Genomic DNA, 22,575 nt, shown 5'->3' with positions numbered 1-22,575 from the left:
TACGTGCTACAAACAACTTATTATGCGTGGCTTTTATTAAATTGCTCAAAATCGCCAACTAACGTATTTTATTGCTGACAAGATGTCCTCTATTTTAATTATACATAAAATTAAATTAAACATTTATGATTATTTACAATTACTAAATTATGCATTGAGAAACAAATGTGCACATTTTATTAATATAAAGCATATTTAATTTACATTTGTTTTTTTTAATTTCGGGATATGACAATTTTTGTACGGGTTACAGTTACAGCTGATGGCTGTCTTCTGATACAAAGTGTTTAAAAATAGTTTTTTTTATTATTACTTGTTTATGTATTAATAAAAATATGAGTCACGATATTGCAAAATCACGCAATAGTACAAATGTGGCCGTTACGATATATTTATTTATTGAAATACCAACATTACCATATTCCGCGGGGCTAACGATCTTGCGTGGCCGCCGAATATTAATCGATACACTAAAGATTTGGTTTCGCAATCGATATTTACATTCACTGATATATTGATGCTGGACATAAATGTCACAAATCAGTCAACAAAGTTGCATGCACAGCCAAACGAATAAATACTTATATTTCAGTATGTGGTTTTGGTATTGTGGTTACCTACGTGGGTCCACTGAGGGCAGAAGATAGCCCACGCACGGGTATGCCTCCGCATTCCTTAAGGGCTGACCAATTCCTTGACTTTTGCGGGAAATTCCGTGGCAGGAGCCATTAAGTTTGATTTTAATTTGGTGCTGAATTTCATCTCTCGAAAAGTTTATAGGTTTTCTACTCAGCATATTCTTTGGCTATTAGCAACTAATGTTTACTATTTTATGGCCACAGACTACTTAAATAAACTTTTCAAAATGCACACTTAATATTCAATCTGTAAATTAATAGATTGCATAAAGGTTGCCTGCGTGTATCGAAAACCGGAATTCTTTGACCCGGACTAGATTGTATAATTACGTGAAATTTCCGCAAACCAGACCGGCGCCAAATCTATTAATATTTCCAATTACATTATACAAAAATACAATCTATACTAATATTATAAAGAGTAGAGATTTGTATTTCTGTACGTATTGAAATAACTCAAAAACTACTAGGCCAATTTTAAAAAGTCTTTCACCGTTAGAAAGGTAATTTATCTGTGAGTAACATATACATTTTAATTTTTTCTATTTATTTTTCTATTTATAGAAACAGCAAAACATATACATTTTAATTTTTTCTATTTATAGAAACAGCAAAACGTAAGACGGAATTCGTTTAAACCGGTCCCATCTGGTTTAGGAAATGCCTTTTAAGCTAAAAGCAACATCGGTTCATCTCTACTAATAATCAGATGAAAGATTTGTATTTTTGTATGTATTGTAATAACTCAAAAACTATTGGGACGATATCAAAATATCTTTCATCATTAAAAAGCTACGTTATCGCTGAGTTGTTACTCAGGCAGGTTATATTTCACGTGGACGAAGTCCCGAGCAACAGCTAGTTATAAAAAGAATGTTATAATTAAAATTATATTTAATCTTGACCTTAAAGTATTCAAAGATATAAATTCTTTAGTTTTCATAAAATGAATTCATAAAGTCGTGTTCTATCAGCAAATTGCTATCTATTTCCGATTAGTATGTGAGGTATTGACAATCACGTAGACAATCTGTTTGTGCACACAACTGTCTAATCACTTTCTACATTCTACGCGACTGTACGATAGTCTTAATCTAATTCCTGTACAGTGAGGTACACAAACAAACTGTGTACAATACTATTGTTTCAAAATCGATTCAAGAAATGTTTTCTTCGGCAAACTGATCAAGTTCATTTAATTACATTTATTATATCGATAGATACTTGAAGTTAATTCGTATGTCAAAGGAAAACATGTTAGGGTAAGCATATCATAGATATTTTATAAACTATCCGCAATGAAGGAATGTATTATAATAATACAAGGCCTATTTAAAAAATATATAACGACATTCTTTGACGATAAGTAAACTAAGTAATTCTTTGAACCTACTATTGTATTGTTAGAAACATAATTAATATGCGTTGTAATCCAAATACTAAAGTGAAGTTCTACTTATTATTAAGGTTTTCATTAAAGCCTAGCTGTTGCTCGCGACTTTGTTACTCACTAACAACCTAGCTTTTTAATAGTGTAAGAATATTTGAAATCGACCTAGTAGTTATTGAGTTATTTCAAAACATAAAAATCCAGAAATAGAAATCTTTTCTCTTTATAAAATTACTATATATTAGTATAAGTATAGATTTTAAGAATATGCAAAAATTAAACTTTAAAACGCAAATATTTACCCCACGCAGTCAAGTAAGGCGTCACATTTTTACAGTATGAACCGGTATTTCCAAAGGGCTCTCAATGAGATGATTTCTCCGCCATCATTTTCACGGTGTTTATCTCTTGCTGGAGGACTACTTGCTTTGACAATATTTCCACAGCTCTGCTCTGATGAGGGTTGCTTCCTCTTAAAAACCAACGTTTAAGTTCAAGGAGCACAGAAAAAAGTAAACTCCACGTCTAGATCTGAACCCGTTTTTAAAATTTGCTATCAGGTCGCATCCAGAATATAAAGAGTTCACCTCGTCGAGGACCAGCGCCCACTATAAGAAATGCATACTTGACCTATAACACCGTTAACATTTGAATACATTTTTAAATCACACGCGTCATACAAAATTATTTGCTATTTTGCCAATACGCTGTTAGCAACTAGATATTTTAATGATCGTCCATTTTATATTGATCTTTGCCAACGAGGTCAAAATAGTACAGTACATAATCACAGACAGCACAAAGTCATTTATAAATCTGTGGTAAGGTGTCTCACGATCAGTTCGACACGAATAGCGCCCTTTGCGAATTCATTGCGGGCGTTCGCGTAATGATTGGGATGCTTGAAATCGATACGCCGTCTGAATAAACATTTGCACGACATCAGAACGTACGGGGAATGAGATTGGATGGCAAATATGTACACGTAATACATACTTATGAGTAAAGTTATAGATGAGTTGAAAAAAACATTTCGTCTTCATATTTTTAAATTTAAACCCTTAAATCAAAGCCTTTTTAGATCAATTTTGATTTAAGAGGACAAAAAATTCTTGGTGATGGAGGGTATTAACATTTCTCTCATGTACATCTGCAAATATAAGTAATTTGGTAGACAAATAACCCATAACAGACTTAGGGCCTGTCCCATCACTGGCTGATAGAGGCTCAGATAGCTTAAAAATGTCGTCACTGTCAGATAAGGTAACAAAATCCGATATTTCCATCACATATTTTACACGTTAGATTGTTATCAGACAATACAATTTGGTGAGACAGACCCTTAGAATCCGCTGAGATTGGTTAAAACAAATTAATAGGAGAACTGAAGCTGGATGATTAGCTCGATAGTTAAGTCGCTCTTTAGATCCCGCTAGAGTTAATCACCAGACAATTTTTGTCTCTAACGTTTGAGACACCGTATGGTTGTGAGCTCAGCATGAGTGATACGTTGATACAAAGGCTATGTAAACAACGGAACGCCGCACAGAACAATCGTTACTTTATCGTTTTATTATGCTCTCTCCGGCCGCTCCCGGGTTTAATAACATCGGTATTTTCTCATGGACACGTTAGGGCTAGTTTCGATTAAGGCTTAGCAAATTATAAACGAATGGAAAAATCCAAACGATCATGAAATAAAACTGCAAATTGATGCAGATAAGTTTAACCTTATGTAAAGTTCCACTTATAGTAAATAATTTAACTTAATGCTTAGATATTTCATTTACACAAGAATATGCTGCTATAATTCTAGAAGTAGTCCGTTTAAACCCTTAGATAATAAAAGCCAACTTCATTCAAACGCAATTTATTTATTACCAATTATAGTGGGACCCTACTTTAAATCCGGTTTGAATGACGGTACCCGTCAATTAGCGACAGCGAGAGCCTCACGAGGTAATTGTAGTTCAAGAAAAAATCAACACCGTTACAAACGAGTTATAATAATAGCCACAAATAGGTCGAGCGCCAGCTGGTGTACCAACGATATTCATTCGATTTTACTAACCTTGTTGTTGTCCTTGTTTTTACAAAGGGCATGAGAGGGATGAAAATATACGTCAATACATACACAACGTCAGTCAGAGAAAAAAAGAAGCAGGATTTCGAAAAGAATTCAGATATGATCGCAGATAGTGATGCATAGAGTACTACAATTTTTTTTCCAGAGGGAAATAGCTTTATGCATATTCCGCGCCCGGGGGAGCGCGGAAGTTATGTGGGATTCTCCCCATAATGGGGCATACCCACTAAACTCTGTTCTCTGAACTCTGTTCCTCTTTCGCATAGCGGAGGGGCCACGGGCACGATAGTGCACTACACTGTGCCAACCCTCCATAGGAAGGGCAGGAAGAAGATCAACTTATTTATAAATTATTTATTTTAAAGTGCTTCTGATTAATAAAAAAAAAATCATGAAACATATTGCTACAAAAACACTTTTAAGAAATAAAAATATTCCTACATTTGCATATTTTACGTCAATAGCTGTGAGCATATTTTTTAAAAGGATGTCAGAATCATTAGTTTTGATAACCGAGATTTGGCATTGCAAAAACATATTGAAGTCGTATTTCTCATTGAGATTACGACAAAAAATCCTTGCGAAACAGCCAAATGAATAATATAAAAAATGATTCACCTTCCACCTATTGAATTGATCTACGTAGGGTTTCCTAATTACCTCTCACAACATTTCTAAATTAATCTTCAACGAATTGGAACTCTAATAATCTTTATAAAAAAAGAATTTCGTAATCGCTGATATAAAACCACGACTAATTTCAAAACAAGTTTATCGTTACATTAGTTTTGAATGAGTTATATCACTTGATTTACATATACAACTTGTATTCGTTAGCAAATAGAGCGCGCGTACACCTGAAACTAAACTATCGCAAAACTGTTTAGTCTCGTTTGGATCCTATGAGCTTACATAGCCCACGCTACTCGATTTTTAGGTGTGCAATTAAACAGTTGAATTGCAAAACAAACGACAATCACACAACAATCGTGAGATAGTTGAAAGGTGTGTGCCCTCTCTAAACATTCAACGATCTAAGCATTGAGAATGGATAACAGATGATTTACATAGTTTGAATGCTGTATAATCTGTAACGTTATGTATTAAAGCAACTGTATACAAATGAAATACCGCATACCGACAAGATCGTGAGTAAAATGTCCTCATTGTCATGCGTTCAACGTCTTTACAATGTTTACTGAGCCACGCTTTTGTTCGAGCAACTCTGTACCAATTTTTTGCAACAACAAACAATCGCTTTACTATTGTTTCTTTGTTATTCAGTCACGATGTCTGACAAGACTATATAAAACTAGAACTGTAAACGTTAAATCAATGTTCTATATTCACTAATTTTAGAGATTAATACAATAGATGCGACAAACATGAAAAATATAACATATTACGTGAAGTCGAAGAACAAAAACAAATGTGTCGTAAACTAAAGCTAGAATTCTCTCCACGTCTCCAACTTCAATAACCCTGCTGATTAAAAATGTCTCGTATTCACGTCACACGCAATTCGCTCACTTAACAAGCATATTCAGTCGGGTAGCCCGCCTGGCACCGCGGCAAACATAAGTGTAATTTGGAAGCCTTCCATAATACCCGACCACAAAGGCAATGAAAAGCGGGAGCTAAGAAAGTGCTCATTATTTCAAGGACTGTGCCTGGCTAACATCTGAATGTTAAAATTTAGCTACAGAAATGTCTTAAAAAGTATAGATTATGTGAGATTAAGACAATTTTTCTCCAATTTCCACATCTAGCAAGTAAATTTTGTCTATTACGGATAAACTTTAATGTAAATCACAATAGACGTGCAAGAAACTGGGTGAAAAGACAACATATAGACGAATTTTTTGCTAGTACCACAACGGTAAGTAGACAAAAATAAATTAGAAATACAGTTATCTGACGTACCCGATTCGCGATTAGAATAATCAACATTTTTTGCACACTACGACAAACAAATGTCCACAACTATTTCAAATTTTATCTTTATTTAGATACGTTAACTATGAACATAGTAAAAGTACGTTCACATCTCTTTGTCCTTATCCCAATTTCGATATTCGGCGTAACAAATTTTCCTTCTCAATCTATCTTATGTCATGTTACCTTTCACACAATCCATCCACCTCTTTCTAAGCACATCTCTACCAGTGCACCTCTTCATACTCATAACTAAAGGACGAAGTAGTACACCTTTCGCTACTTCCATCTTTCATACGTCTTACCATTTGCTTGTCTGTTACAAAAAATTATCCTTCATTAAGCCTTTGTTTTATAATTTTTTTTTCATTTATTCGAACTACTAACGTATTGGCCACATCAATGAATTTCAAAACCATTAGCTTATGATAATAGAATCTCATTATCGAAGCCTCTCGATAAACATTAACATCATAGCAATTGCCTGTCAATTCATCAATAACAGGCATGATGTCGGTAATGGCGTGGTAATAAATAGCGTGGGTGGGACATCATCAAAGTGAAACTAATAGCACTTCCTACCCACGTCCGGTGGCACTTCAACTACGGGGGAAGTGATAATGCATCCGCGTCGATACCGCTCTTGTGAGAGCAACGACACCATCCTCAACTGGTTTGGTACTGTTGGACATATATCGCATGAACTTTACCTGGAAAGAAAGAAAAATACTATTAGTCTCATCTCTTTAAATGGATTGCATATACTGTCATCATCAACTTTCCTTTATCCCTACAAAGGGTCGGCATAGTGTGTACTACTCTTCCATACATTTCTATTAGCCGTCATATCTGAATCTACTTCCTTTTAAGGCATATCTTTCACGCAATCCATCCATACTTTCTTCGGTCGTTCTCTACCTTTATAGCCATCCCACATTCAATCAGCTCTTACGCTACAAAGTGTTACTGCTACATATACTGTACCGAACAAAAAGTTTTAAAACATAAAATACTAACCGCCAACACAATAACAATTTAAAATATTTCACGTCGCGTCAAAATACTACCGATTACATATTAATGAGGTTGATAAGTAAAGCGCGCACATGCATTACTTGCAGGTCAAGTTCGCGGCGTCACAAGGACAAGGAAATGGGTTTCCAGGTAGGACATGTCAGTCAGCTGTCAGTCAAGAATGTCAGGATGTGGACAAATGACAGGTTGATCGAGTGCAACGATTATACTGCTGTGAACGTTAGATACAATTTCCATAGAGACTAGTTGCGCGGAGCCACATTTTTCGTCATCCCATTGGAGCAACAACAATGCTGTACAAAATTATAACGGATAGCGGTTAATCGCGTAACTAACAGATTTATTTTTAGCATTAGGCATTATTACCTCAATGTGTCTATCAGATTGGGAGAATTCTATTTCATAAACAATAATTGTATGTCATTTTTATGCCCCGCTAGCAACACGTATAAATATAACAAGTCAAACATAAACGTTGAAATCGAGCGTGTAAACAATTAGCATTTTCCGCTTGTCTATAAAAATTCGACGTTCCGTTAAAATTTGTATACGCTTGAAGTTTGCTTATCGAAAGACAAACACTATTATCGACGTAATGACGTAAATGTTTTTACTTTATAATCATTTACATATTTTAGATCTCATTATAGAGATTAAAAGTGTTGTTAATTTTTTTCCATCTATTAACCTTATCATCTTACTAGCTGTCGCCCGCGACTTCGCCCGTTCTGAATTAATTTCAGCAAGATCCGTTAAGCCGTTTTGGAGATACGTCATAACAATCCATCAATATATCTAAACATTCGCATTTATAATATAAGAGCGATGTAAAAACAATTTGAGTTGTCGTATATTAACTAACGGATTACAATTACAATCATTGTCGCTCGCGACTTCGCCCGCGTGAAATTAAAAAATATAGCCTAAGTTACTCACAGATAAATTACCTTTCTAATGGTGAAAGAATTTTTGAAATCGGCCCACTAGTTTTTACGTGAATCGAGTACATACACAAATCCAAAAATACAAATCTTTACTCTTTTTAACATTAGTATAGATAACAGATATATATATAACAGATATATATAGCTTCAATAAATACGATTTTTCATATATTTGGTTCACACAATTCATACACATTTATTAAAAGTATATTACGTCAACTAGAACCGTTATTTATGACTATGCGTAGAAAATCGCCTAACTGTTCCATCACACTCGATTGCACGTTATGGTTCACAATAAGACGTTATTACTAGAAAATTCTTCATGCAAATTTACATAAAAATAGCTGAGTTACATTTCTTTTCCGTAAACATCCATTCATACATTTTACATTACATTTACATTCTCTATTGAGAAACACATCACGATAATGCCCATAACTTCTAAGTAATTCAAAGATCGAAGTCAACTAATTCGCATTAGGAAAGCTAGACTGAGGCTTAAGAACCCCAACTTAGGGTAGGTGCCCCGATAGCTACGTAAAAGTGTTGACAAGAAATGTAATACTTGGAAGCTTTCAAACAGAGCTCTGCTCCCTATAAGGTCTGTGAGTTTAATTTGGGAACCAGGTTCTGGATCACTGTAAATAAACGTAACTTGTAATGATATTTGAAAGATTTTCATTTTTTTATGTACTGAAATGACTCAAAAACTATTGGGCCGATTTCAAAAACTCTTATACCATTATATAGCTACTTTATCAGAGAATAACATAAGATATGTTTAAAAAAAATTACACGATGTCGAGCAACACCAAGTAACTTATAAAAAAAGTAGCTTATTTCTTAGCCAAAAATAAAGTTGGACCTTAGTTCTAGGGCTAGGTGACATTTATGTGCAAATATAAATTTTAATTCACGTATATGACGTAGTAGCAAATAAGTTAATGCTTGGATACAACAAGTATATGATTATTTTAACACTATCTTGTGAATCTAGTATTTTTTTAAGTAAACGGCTTTAAACATCCTTGAATGTTAGACAAATTGATATAAAAACATACAAGTTGATTTAAAAAATGACATTAAGTTGAAAAAAACTGTCTATTACTTTACATAACATTAACATACATTAAAGCTAATTTAGACTATTACATAGACAGTATAGTAAAAATATATCGTACACTGAAATACCGCAATATTTTTAACATTTCATGCTAATTTTAGACCCTTTCCCTTTTCATCTTTTTCTTAAGAGGAAAGGATGGGAAGGAAAAGTGGATTTGATGGTGGAGGACACGCATAGGAAGAGGAATAGTCTCTTTTATGTGCGTCTCTTCCTCCGTCAATGAAGGGTAGGCAACGCATCTGCAATTGCGGATGATTATGGGTAGCGGTCGCTTTCCATTTCGGTGGATTCTGTTGGCCGCTTGCTCGTTTGCCACCTTATATTATAAAAAAAAAATGCTAAGCTTCAGAATTTTTCCATTGTGAATAAATTAGACGTATAAGTTAAGCTATCCAAAAAAATTGTAATCTAACCTTTGGCCATAAATTTTAATTATTGCAACTTTTTTATCTGTCAACAATTTCAGTTTCAATCCTAATTCTACACACGTGCACGGAAATTAGGTCAGCTTTAAAAAAGAGAAGTCAAACAGTACACACAAAAAATAAACAATTGCCATTTGCAAGATTTATTCTTTCCTCACCACCCACACCTTTAAACATAAACATTTTAAATTGTACTTTTTAATTCTATCAGTAGTACATTGCCACTAATAACTGCATCATCGCTGGCAACTAGTCTTGGGTAGTACACGTGATGTACTAAAAAGTAATGTTACTCGGCACTGTACTAAAAGTAACGTTACCGAACGGCTTCTGTTAATCAGACATTTGGCACTTTTAGTACACTACACGATATCGGTGTTCGCCTCTTCGGTATTTGATTTGATTGAATATTTGCCAGATTGAAGCATCCACCTTCGATAATGAGAAGCAAAAGTGGATAAAATCATCTATAACTAAATTTGTTTTCCCTGCTTAATATATAATCCTCGTTATATTCTATTCATGTATTGTGTTGTCACAAATCTGAAGTACTAAAGGTACTAAAAGTTCACTAGTACGTTTTCCCAATTGTACTAGTACGGTGCGCACTTGCAGATGTCCGATTAAATCCAAGACTACTGGCAACCCAATTAAATGTTATTTCGCTTACAAGAAATATTGTAACATAAATAAAATTTAACCAAAACAAAAAAAAAATACTTGATCTTACTCTCTAAAGATCAAAGGCAACAACTGACCCCAATGATGGCTATAAAAATGCATTACAAAGCTTTTTTTTTAAATTAGGGTCAACCAGTAAAGAGATTTCAATATACGTTGTATCTACAATAAAATTAAACCTTAACGCGTTGGAATAAAGTTGAAAAGATAAAGTAAACGTATCATCATTGTACAAGTACTTTCACCAACATCCCATTTGAATGATGGACGATGAAAAACGAAATCGCCTCATGTTCAATTCACAACAAACGCAGTGTCAGGCGTTAAAGTTACTGGCAGTAAAAGAAATTAAATGCAAATTGCACTTGTTCAAATCCATAGTCATGATTGTATCGAAAAGTTGTATTTTCTGGCTAAAAAATGAAATTTGCACTATAAATACCGTAATGGTATTGAACATCATGGGATACTTTAAGCAGTTTCTTAAATAAACACCAATTTATTCACAAAATAAGTGCTTTTATCCAGTATCTATAAACGACATCTATACTAATATTATAAGGAGGAAAGATTTATACTTTTGTATGTACTTAAATAACCCAAAAACTACTGGGCTCATTACAAAAAATCTTTCACCAATAATAAGTTACGTTATCAGTGAGTAACATAGGTTTAATTTTATACTATTTTTCTAATTCGACGCGGACGAAGTCGTAAGCAACAGCTAGCCAGTTATATATGTTACACAACATACAATTCTTATTTCTACCTATTGGAAGTCATAAAGTACCTACGGCCATATTACTCGTTCGTTACTCATATCATAAAAAGTACTGTCGCGTTTTGGTAGAGATGTCCTTTCTATCTAATAACTGGCTTATCTATACTATAATAAAGAGTAAACACACACTTCTTTGTTGCCTAAGATGTCAACAACTACAGCCTATTTCTGAATAATTCCTTTTTTAATAAAAAGCCCTACTCTTACGTTACGCTTAAAAATAAAAAAAAATAAATAAAAACCTCTTTATTGCCATCCAAGAATACACAGAGTAGTACAAAATAAAAAACATACACGAAAAAGTTATAACAGATGGCAAAAGGGGGAGGCTCAGCTTAACCGATACTGGTTGAGATCCAGTGTCGAGCTGGTTTTCAGCCACCCCTCTTCCCAAGATGTAAAAGGGAGCGTAGATAGTCGGAGGTCGCTGTACACTAGTAATAATAAAATATACGCTTAAGGCTATATATTTTCAAGCCATTAAACTTAGGGGGTAAATATTTTGGATACCCCTAATGTGGTAAAGAAACCATAAGTTGTTGCCAATATTAAGGAAGCAAGATTGCCAAGGTTAGTCATATCATGTCAATTTGACATTTGCTATTGATAATTTGACAAATGTAAACAATAAAATAATATTTTCATAATTTCATGCGGATGAAGCCCCGCACAGGAACAGCTAGTTTGATGAGAAAACAAAAACTAAACAAACTCTATCTATTGTCCATAAGAAAGCGGATAAATGCAAGTTAATATTCGTATTACATTACTCACAAAATCGTGCAAGCCTTTATGTACATTATGTCTTGTACACTGGAGGCTTTATTTGTATGAACTTGCAAGCGAAATTGAGTTCTAACCGATGTTGTAATGCCTTAAGAAACGGTAGCCGGAAGTGGCGCTTTCTTAACTTGTACTGTGACTACTAACTATATCTATGTATATCTCGTTTCCAATACAAGTAAAAACTCAAAAATTCTTTAAATCGGCTCAGTAGTTTCGGATTTATTCAATGCAAATTTTCAAATTTTCCCTCTTTCTAATCTTTTATACATATATAAAATTGGAGTGTCTGTTTGTAATATCAAAAGAAAAATTCCATATTTCGGGATGATGCATTTGCGTTGCTGATATGCAATTTAAATTTTTTTGTCTGTCTATCTATCCGCAAGCCGTGTTTGTTCCGGGTAATCTCCGAAACGTCTGGGCCGATTTCGACCGAACTTTCACTGAAGGGTAGCTGACATAGACGGGCATATTATAGGCTATTTTTATCTTAATATTGCGCGGACGAAATTGCGGGCAACATCTAGTTAGTATATATTTTATTACATTCTAATGAAAATTATTTTGATGTTTGTATACGAGATATAAGCGTACATGTGAATTTGGATATCTAAGTAAGTTCTATTGGTGTTTTGCAACCGACAAACTCCAGTTGCGTAATGAAAGATAATATTATAAACAAACAATATGTTTACATAATATGATAACATAATTAGAGATCGTCATGTGGACGCTATGACAACATTTACCACATTGAGCCAATACAATACTTTGTATCAAAGGAAAAAGATTTATCCATACATTCCGGTTAAACTCAAAACTACTAACGTGACATTATGACTTTACTAGCTTATCCCCGCGACTGCGTCCGCGTGGAATATAAAAAAAAAATAATGTAACCTATGTGTTCTTCCAGACTATCTCTATATATGTGTCAAATTTCATCGAGATCCGTTCAGCAGTTTAGGCTACAAACTCTAACAAACATCCATCTATCCATCTTAACTTTCGCATTTATAATATTAGTATGAAGTATGATAATTATGTTTCTGCGGAATCACTTTAGAAAAACAGCAGAAGCCTTCAATTGTTTATTGTTGTACAATTTTTCGTGTAACTCAATAAGCTGGGTACTTTGTAAACTGGTGTTGATAACAATGCCTTATTGTGTTAATATTCATTCAAATAAAGGAAGCCTCGTACATCAAAGCAAGTGAGCCGAGACAGTTTATTGTGTGGGCACTGATTCCGGTACAAAACAGCCTTGCTGCTCGTTGGCGAGGTTGTTCTTCCGAGGATATTTACGTCACTTCCATTTCATTTAACTTTTGTCAAATTTGACGAAACAACTATTACAATCTTATCAGAATTAAAAAAAAAAAACGCCATATAGCTCAAAAATGTCGCACTAATATATTTTCGCACATTACATTAGTAAGTGATGTAAAAGGAAATAGACTGTACGATATATTAGGCTATATCTTGGCTTTTCATTGCTGAAGTAAAACATATCGTATTCCCTCTAATTCACTTTAAAAATAACAGAGATAACAGTGTATTGGATAGTACAGCAACTTCGAAAGCAAAAACTCGCTTTTTATTAATTTGAAGTCAAATTAACAATTTTAATATTCACTTATTTTAAGGAGATTTCTCGGTGTATTTACTTGGTGTTTGGTTTAGTCTTTGTTTTGGTTTTATTGTTTTCTGAGATTTTGTTCACTTCCCGTGTCTTTCTTATCACTGTGTGAATTAATTTAGAAAACAATAGTTTTACAAAGGACGAGTTAATAAAATAAGTAATTAATTATCCAAAGGATTCCATACAAGACATAAGACAAGAATAAAACGTTACTAATTTTACGCCCTTGGAAACCAAAGTAAAAAGGTAGTGATAAAGTACTTTTTTTTAATACAAAACTTTGCTTGTTTTGCCATTTTTATTAGATCACTCACTCTCAAAAAATATCCACCAACCAATTAGAAGTACAAATATAATTTTAAACATACAATATATTTTCAAACATCTCGGCAGCCCAAGTCATAGGCGTGCTGCGCATCCCGTTACGCCTCTCTATACATAAAATTGTATTATTTGCAGCGGACTCGAACGATATACAAAGCCGCCAACATATCTGATAATAACTATACATTACTCATACAGCATGACACCTAAATAATTTTACTACAACGCCTAAATAAGTACAGATAAAATACGTGGCAGACCTTCCTACGTCGTCGTGGGGGACATAACCTCTGTCATTCCAAAGCGTATTGATACTCTGTTATCAGTGTACATAGACGATAAAATTAGTGAGACACTAAGCAAACACACGATGTGTTAGGAAGTTAATTTTGTAGGACCAACATTAACAATTAAGTTATTTTGAAAACAAGAGAATCATGATTACGATTAAGATAATGACCACGATAACAAATTAAAAAAACTGTGTAAACGACCTAAAGAGAGAGAGAAAGAGAGAGAGAGAGCACTGCATTTCTATATTATTCGATTTCAAATCAAATTCGCACTCAGGACCATTTGGGATATTCAACAGGATCAATCAAACTGCTTAGCTTATTTCTACTTAATCTTCTAAAGAATAAAGTTCAAATTTAAATGTAAGGGCCTGTCTAGATTTAAGTCGAGGCGAACAATTCTCTAGGCGATTGCTCCAAATCTCGGAACACGGTGAACTGGTTGCCGTCGGGGCGAGGCCAATCCCCCGGTCGTACTTGACATATAGTACAATCGATTACTTTACAATATTAATAAGATTTACTAAAAGAAATTGTAAAACTAAACAACTAGCCAGGCTTACTCACTTGTGTTTAATATTAAAGTTCAGTGCAAAAACTTATGACAGGATCTAGAAACTATAGTATAGAAACTCAGACAATAAATAACTTATAAAACATTGGAAAAATAGGTTCATGTGCCTTGTCTACGTATTGTGAAAGTTAAGAATACAACCATAGACATAGAAAATTCTTCTAGAAGCATTCACAATCAGCTGATATTAAGATACGATACGTTTGATATCACATCGGATGCCATGCTTGTTATGAACGGACGTGACGTCGGTTAGTTCATTACTCAAAACAACCTCTATGGTTTAGTATAGGCAAAAAGACGTAACACTCAAGTGCCACGATTTTTGTAAGTCAACAGGGTCAAGTAGAATTAATCGTTTAATCTCAACCAAAATTCAAGAAGCTATTGTTTTTAAGATTTATGGAATGTTACGACTATAATATTCGACATAATTTCCCAGCAGACACAGGTTCGCTTTACGAGGTATGTTAAAAGGTTCTCTAAGGCAAACGTAATCTCTGATGTATTAATATTTACTGAGCATTTACTACGAGATTGAATCGCCAAACTCAACACACGTTCATAAACATCTATAAAATGTGTACTATGTACATAATTATGAAATCGTACTGTCTTATAATTATTCTTTAAAAGATCTTTATTTTACAATAAATAGATATCAAATATGTCAACATCTACCTGTCATCCAACTCACATGGAGTAGGCGTAGTTATAAAAGTGGTTTAGCTTATTTTTATGGCCTTGGTCAACGCTACATGAACTTTATATAAAATCTACTGTTGGGTAAGGAAAAAGTGCCAAGGCAACGTAAAGTTCAATTACAATAACGTCAAAGATGAAATAACGGTACTTCCTTCCGCAATTACACCCGCTGTTAAAATATATCGATTCATAGTTTTTTTTTGTGACTGAATGGCCACTGTTTGCCTTGAAGAGGCATTTGCAGATTCACCGGGCTTGAGGTGGCCGAGCGCAGATGGCGCTTAGCCTAAACCTCGACTAAGCCCGAGGGCTCCCTCAAGAACCTCGACACGAGTCGTTACTTCGTTATTATTACCGGATTGGGAGGCCACCTAGCTCTTAGTTCGCTGCGGTGGACGCTCCATGGATCACTCCATAGGGCCACTAGGCACAAGGGCCCCCGAGGACCTTGGCTTGGGCTGTCACGATTCATGGATGTACAGTATGTATGGGTGAATATTTCTTTATAGCTAACAAATACTACACTAGACAAACAAATCACTTTTAGATAACCCTACATTTGAAATTTGAACCCTTCAACTTTTTATATCAGACATTTTACTTATAAATTATGTTCAAACATAACCTTCAAAACAGAATGTCTATCTTTTCTACACGTTATTACCTTACGAAAGACGAATAATTAAATTGTTAAACATTTACCATGAACTTTGGAATCTGATATATCACATTAAATCTGTGCAAAATAATATTAATTTGTGTAAGTAAACGACCTTGTAATACATATACAAGGTAAATAATATTAATGTTATTTTGTAACTTAATAACATTCGACATATTTATTAACTTTAGGAGAAATATTGCACGAGTTATGTGAGTTTTTCATACAGAATACGACTTTCTACTATGGACGATTTATATAAATTAGCAACAATTAAAGCGATTATCCTCCATCTCTTTCAATTCAATAATTTTCTCTTTATCCTTGTCAACAACGAAAAACCACAACGGTGTATACCAGGGATGAAGTTTGCCATGCAATGGCATGTGTGACATGTACCCCATATTCCTTCGATCAACAACAAAGCAATATTCACAAAGACAAAATTATTTGATAGCACGTCAATGAATTAAAATTTTCTTTATAAGAAAAAAGTTAATACATAAAGGTTCGTCACCCCTGGATTATACGTTTTTGTTAGAAGATAATTAACACTGAAGTTCTTTACACCATTAAAAATCTTGTGTGACTAATTATCCGAGAGCATACTAATTGGGAAAGGCCTATGTCCAGCAGTGGGCAGGTGAAGGCTGTTGATGATGATGATGATGATGATACTTATAAGACATCATCATCATCAACTTGCCCTTGTATGAGCTGCTCTTCCATCAGCCGTCTTCTATCAGCCGTCGTATGTGAATCCACTCCTTTTTTAATCATACCCTCTTTCACACAATCCATCCATACTTTCTTCGGTCTTCCTCTACCTTTGTAGCCATAAAAACTATTACTAGTACTGATAAAACATGTTATACTCGTACATTTACAATCTTGTAGTAAACTCTCACCGTATCTGATATAAGCATGAAATATTAAACTATATTACTTACTTTACATAAACGCAACAAGCGAAAAAAATCGCAACAATCATTGACTTATTAAATAAACAATTATTTTTTAAACAATACACAAACACTAGGAATTGAGATTAAGTTCATTATTTTTTCAATCACATGAAACAATAGTATTAAAACCAATGTTAATAGAAAGTGCCACATCTAACAAGTCATCAAAGAGCCATTTATTGCACGGTGCCTATCCTCCATTGATAGACAATCAAAAGCCATTCTATTTTACCCTTCACATCTCGATTAGAAAGTTACTACGAATACTCGAATCGATATTTGAATCAATCGACAAGACCTTTGACATTTTGTTAGGACGCCTTTACATTGACATATTTTTTTATTAAATCATCAATTATTTATTTGACTGCTGACTGAAAACAATTTCCACTTGACGGATGGCTACGCGATTCTGTACCCTGTGGAATAATTCCCGAAATAGGATTCTATGGGGAAGTGCATTAAGATGCAATTCCAATAAATTTATGTGTTAAAAACTTATTACGAGATCTTTTATTACTACACGTTATGATACCTAAATAATTTAACTAAATAACAGGTAAATAATTATAAATAATACACAATACCGCTACAAAATACCGTTACAATTAAACTACTAATTATAATTTTAGTAACGTTATAACTTCAAATGGTAGATTGTTTGTTTCGTTTCTCATTTAAGCACTTACATTTTTCTAGCAAAAGAATAAAGCTACTAATGAACGCTAGTATGGGAATCCTTAGAGATAGTTTGGTAAAAGAAATACACTAAGGAACTGCTTAAGATACCATTAAACTACTTTGAGTGAAAAAAGGTAAGTTAAAAACAATGTATTTTGATTTATGTAAACACGCCCTAATGTCAAAAGTCGTAACGCCTCTTATCCATTCTCTTGAGACTAGTAATGGGACACCACTCGCTAAATCTCGAGGTCTACCACTCTGCACTGAACAGATTGAGAAAAATCAAGGCAATATAGCTCTTAATTCCTAGGACATAATAGTAATAGTTGTACAAGATCGCGTTTAACGGTTTCCTTCAAACGCATCGTAAAATTGTATAAACCAGTTAACTTCAAATTGTTTACGTCTATATCGTTATTGATTAACAACAAGCAATATTTCATACATGTTTAATGTTTTCATACAGATTTCTTATTACGAGTTATGATTTTTGGAGAGTTATGTTGGGAACAAAACTTATTTATACATCCTTCAAACATCTTACTTAAGAAATAACAAAACAGAAGCAAATTTTATAATTTATGAAAGATTTTGAAACAAATCATATTTTTTTTATAAAACGTTGCCGTATAACGTATAAAAATTTGCTAAAACTATACAGAAATCACTTTAATAAAGCGAAAAAGACCGACTTCCCAAAAGAAGGAGGTCCTCAATTCGTCTGTATGGTTTTTTTTCTTCTACTATTCTGTAAAACTGCGTATTCTGTTTTAGGATTCATTGAAAACCGGCGCTTCGGTGTACACCGCAGCACATGCCGAATGAATTCCTTTTCTTTTTTTTTAATAAACTGATTCTTTCTTTCTTATATCAACATCTCGTATGGTAAACATAAAAAAAGTTAAACACATTCTGTGCTTATGATTGTAAGTATTTACAAACCAGCAGGGCAGTGGCATTTGACGTGTTAACTTAGGCAAGACATAGTCCGACGTCTAGCTGAAGTTATGCGGAATTCTATAAATAGTGTACAAGGAGCGTGGGCTGAATGGCTATTGGGGGATTTGCATGTAAAATTAACGACCTCATACTTGGAAAACATGCCCACACTACATTAATAGTAAATTCTAATAGGAATGTTAGCAAGATCAAGAGATCAAGGCGATATAACCGAACGTTGTAATGAACTAACGCCTCATACATACTGTTTTTGAGACTTTAGAAAATACACAGAAACCAAAATAAATTTCGATGAGCAAACGTAATTTTCCTTACTTCCTCTATAAAATCCATAAGAAAAACATATAGGAAAAAGAAAAAACCTTTCACTGATTAATGTATCGCTCATTTATAGATATATTTTTACAACTAGTTTAACACCTGAGACTTTTAAGACGGATACACCAATTATCCTGTGTAGATAAGATTATGTTAGCGGTTGTAATCGCTTTTACAGCCGTGGACGTCGCGTGATGTTTTTTTACCTTATGATTAAACAAACGAACTAATTTCTAATACCAATAGGAGGTCGAATTATAAAATATCCGGCTGACAAGATCACCATGTAAAGGTGCGTTTTCACGGACGTCGATTAACAAAATATTATTTTTAATGACGGCCTCGTCACTGATTCGAGGATACGATTTGCACCTTGCCTCGTCTACGTGGAATAATGCCTTAGAATTCTCCGCGTGTTTATACACAAATTACTAAATTAAAAATTAAATTATTTCGTGAAATAAACTTATGTTTTTCAACAAAAAAAGTAGTTCGATTGATAAATAATGACTGTGCAAAATTTACTAACTCTTTAAAAATTGGCTTTTGCGTTCGATTGTAATTTTGTAGTTATAAATAAAATCTGTAAACAAAATTTGTGCCAAATCTTCATATAATTTTAAATCAAGTTTAACATGCCACATTCTGTACCTAATTATTTTGTTTGTGTATCTAATTATAATGTATAGGTGCATAGTACCAGGTTTATTCACAAAAAAATCATCTAATTACAAATACAAAGTATAGAAATTCAATTATTTTTGGGTATTTGTTGATATGATGTAGTAATAATAACTACTAACAACTTGTTTTAAAAAAAACAATTTAAAGACACAAAAACCAAAAGTATTATGCCAATTTAAAGAAACAGATTGCTTTTAAGTAGAGTCTAGAAAAACATAAGAAATCAACTCATTATGTTGATGTAAAAGATAACAAAAAAGGCATAATTTATGTAATGAATGCAAGAAATCAAAGAATTAGAACTGCGGTACTTTGTATTGAATAATAAAATACTTTTTATACAGTTCTAAGCCAAGGAAAAAGGATAACTATTAGAGAACTGTTTAAATGCAATAAGCACAATTCTATGAAGATTAATTATGTTAACTTTTTATAATACTAAGGCAGCAAAGATAACAAAAGAGTAGATAAGTAATGTAATTTAGATTTTTACATTAAAAGGAACTTGCATGTCAATTTTTTTTAGTACATTGACATTTTATCTATACTATTATAAGAAATTGTAAAAACACACTTCTTTGTTGCCTAAGATGTCAGCAATCACAGCATATTTTTAAATAATTCATTTTTTTAATGAAAAGCCCTACAGTTACGTCACACTTTAGGCTATATATTTTCACGCTATTAAACTTAGTTGATTTGATAAATAAATTGGATAAAAATCCTGTGTGAAAGAGACCATAATTTGCTACCAACATCAAGGAAGCAAGATTGTCATTAAGTCATGTCATTTTGACATTTGCAATTGAATTTGACAAATGTAATCAATATAACAATTTTCATAATTTCATGTGAATGAAGTCGCTTGGGGACAGGTAGTTACATATAAAGATTGAATTCAAGTGAAAAAAATTACTGACAATACCAAAAAACCATAATTCTTTATAGATAAGTGGTAGATATAGAAAGTAAATGCTGACAAAAGATAACAGATACAAGTTACATATCTGAGTGCATGAATCACACTGAAATGATAACATTATTTTGTTACTGATAAAAAGTCAGGAAAATATAAAGTCAAAGGTTACAAACCAATATTATTCTAGTCTATACTCATATAATAAAGAGGAAAGATTTTTATTTTTCAATTTCTGTATGTATTTGATTCACATAATGACTACTGGGCCGATTTTAAAAAATGACCATTTAAAAGCTATGTTATCAGTGATTAACTTAAGCTATATATTTATTTATTTTTTATTTCATGTGGGCTAAGTCGCAAGCCTCAGCTAGTTGTTTATGAAAAAATAGAATTATAGAGTGACAATACCAGTAAGAAAAATCACAAAAACCTAGTATTTATTTTGATATTATTTTGATCTGCTGAAATAACTATAATATAAACTGTGATTTTTTTTAAAGAGTAGGGGGCAAACAATGGGGTAATCATTGACTGCCTCCATCCTTTTTACTCTTGTTGTGAAAAACAAAGATAACAGTATTTTGTTGTATAGATTATTTGGTACATCACTCAATAACACTGTCAGTGGAGCATTTTTTAAATAGTTATTTATTGAAAAAAAGACCATTTTACATATTTTAAAAATTGCATATAAAGGTATTTTTATTGGTTTTAGCGTAAAATACCTTTACATGTATTTTTGTTTTTTTTTTTCTAAATTCAAGTTTACCCTCGGCTTTTTATACAACAAATGAAAATTAGATAATAGACCATTTATAAATAAGTTATAGATAAACAATCTTAATGATATAGTGAATAAAGGTGACATTCCCATGATTGACGTCATGCACTGGTAGCATTGACCTATTTGACTGGAGGCCTTATTGTCTCAATGCATTCAATTGGTTATGGCCATTACAATTTAGTGGACTATGATTTTTGTTAAACTTCAACATAAGCATGATATGTAAGAAAAATACATAAATAAGTTATATAAATATATTATTAGAAAATAAAGAAAATTTATGTCATTATAAAAAATTAGAAAAGTATACTTAGTAACAATGAAACAAACATGAATCAGGAGTGGAATAATGAAGCAACAAAAATGTAAAAAAAAACAAAATATTTGAGAACTTTTTTGAAGTTGGTTGAAATTCTCAATACTCATAATTTCAAATTATACTTCTAATGAAACAAATTTTTAAATAAAACCATCTTAACTTTACAACCGCAAAATGTCCATGTCCTTTATAAAGATCATACACACAAAAGGTTGTATGAAGACCTGAAGATAATTTACATTTTAACAATCTTGATGGTCTAATTGTTGATTTTACTTGTATCATACCTGAGTGTGCAAGCCTTCTGCCCACAAGTGGGCTGTCCAGCAACAAGCGTCGCAGGGACCAGCGGCCGAGCACGCCGCCACCCCAGTTACACCCGCCGCCACCGCTGCTGCTGCTGCCGCCGCGCCGCATCCCGTCCCTCTCAACCATCACTAGCACATCACACTACACGGTACTTCTTAAAAACTATTTATTCATACACTACTTCGATAGCATACGGTTACTTCGATGTCGTTATCCTCCAGACTCTTTGTACACAAAAAACTACAGTACAAATTACTCACTGGCAACGCATCAGCGAGAGAAAGTGCTGATGACCAGACGGTAAGTACGTGCCTACGAGACCGTTCCTATCCAAAGATGCAGTGTACAGAAAAGGATCGGAATCTCACAAGAAAACTCATCTTTATCGAGTCCAATCAGTAGGCAATGAATATTTTATCGCGGTAGCAAACGAGGAATTGATATAAGTGATGAGTACAGAGTACATAAAAATCGGCAATGGATTATTTATCAAAATAAAAATGCGCTAAAGACCAAGCGATAACAGCGCAACAAAACACGCAACTCGACACAACTGTCAGATCGAGACAAACTTGAAAAACTCAAGAAAGAAAGGTGTCCG

General features: G+C 33.4%; 1 protein-coding gene across 1 annotated transcript in view; it reads right to left on the bottom strand.

Moving 5' to 3' along the window:
• LOC106106191 overlaps positions 1 to 22,575 on the bottom strand; it is a 41,433-nt gene extending 18,858 nt beyond the window's left edge. The window contains exon 1 of the mRNA XM_013286738.1: positions 21,953 to 22,575. Coding sequence (XP_013142192.1) covers positions 21,953 to 22,100 — 148 coding nt within the window. The 5' untranslated portion in view covers positions 22,101 to 22,575. The remainder of the gene's footprint in view (positions 1 to 21,952) is intronic.

This window comes from Papilio polytes, unplaced genomic scaffold, assembly GCF_000836215.1.
Source record: "Papilio polytes unplaced genomic scaffold, Ppol_1.0 DF822289.1, whole genome shotgun sequence".
Taxonomy (NCBI): Eukaryota; Metazoa; Arthropoda; class Insecta; order Lepidoptera; family Papilionidae; genus Papilio; species Papilio polytes.
Note: the sequence above shows the minus strand (reverse complement) of the source record. Positions and strands in the feature narration are given on the sequence as shown.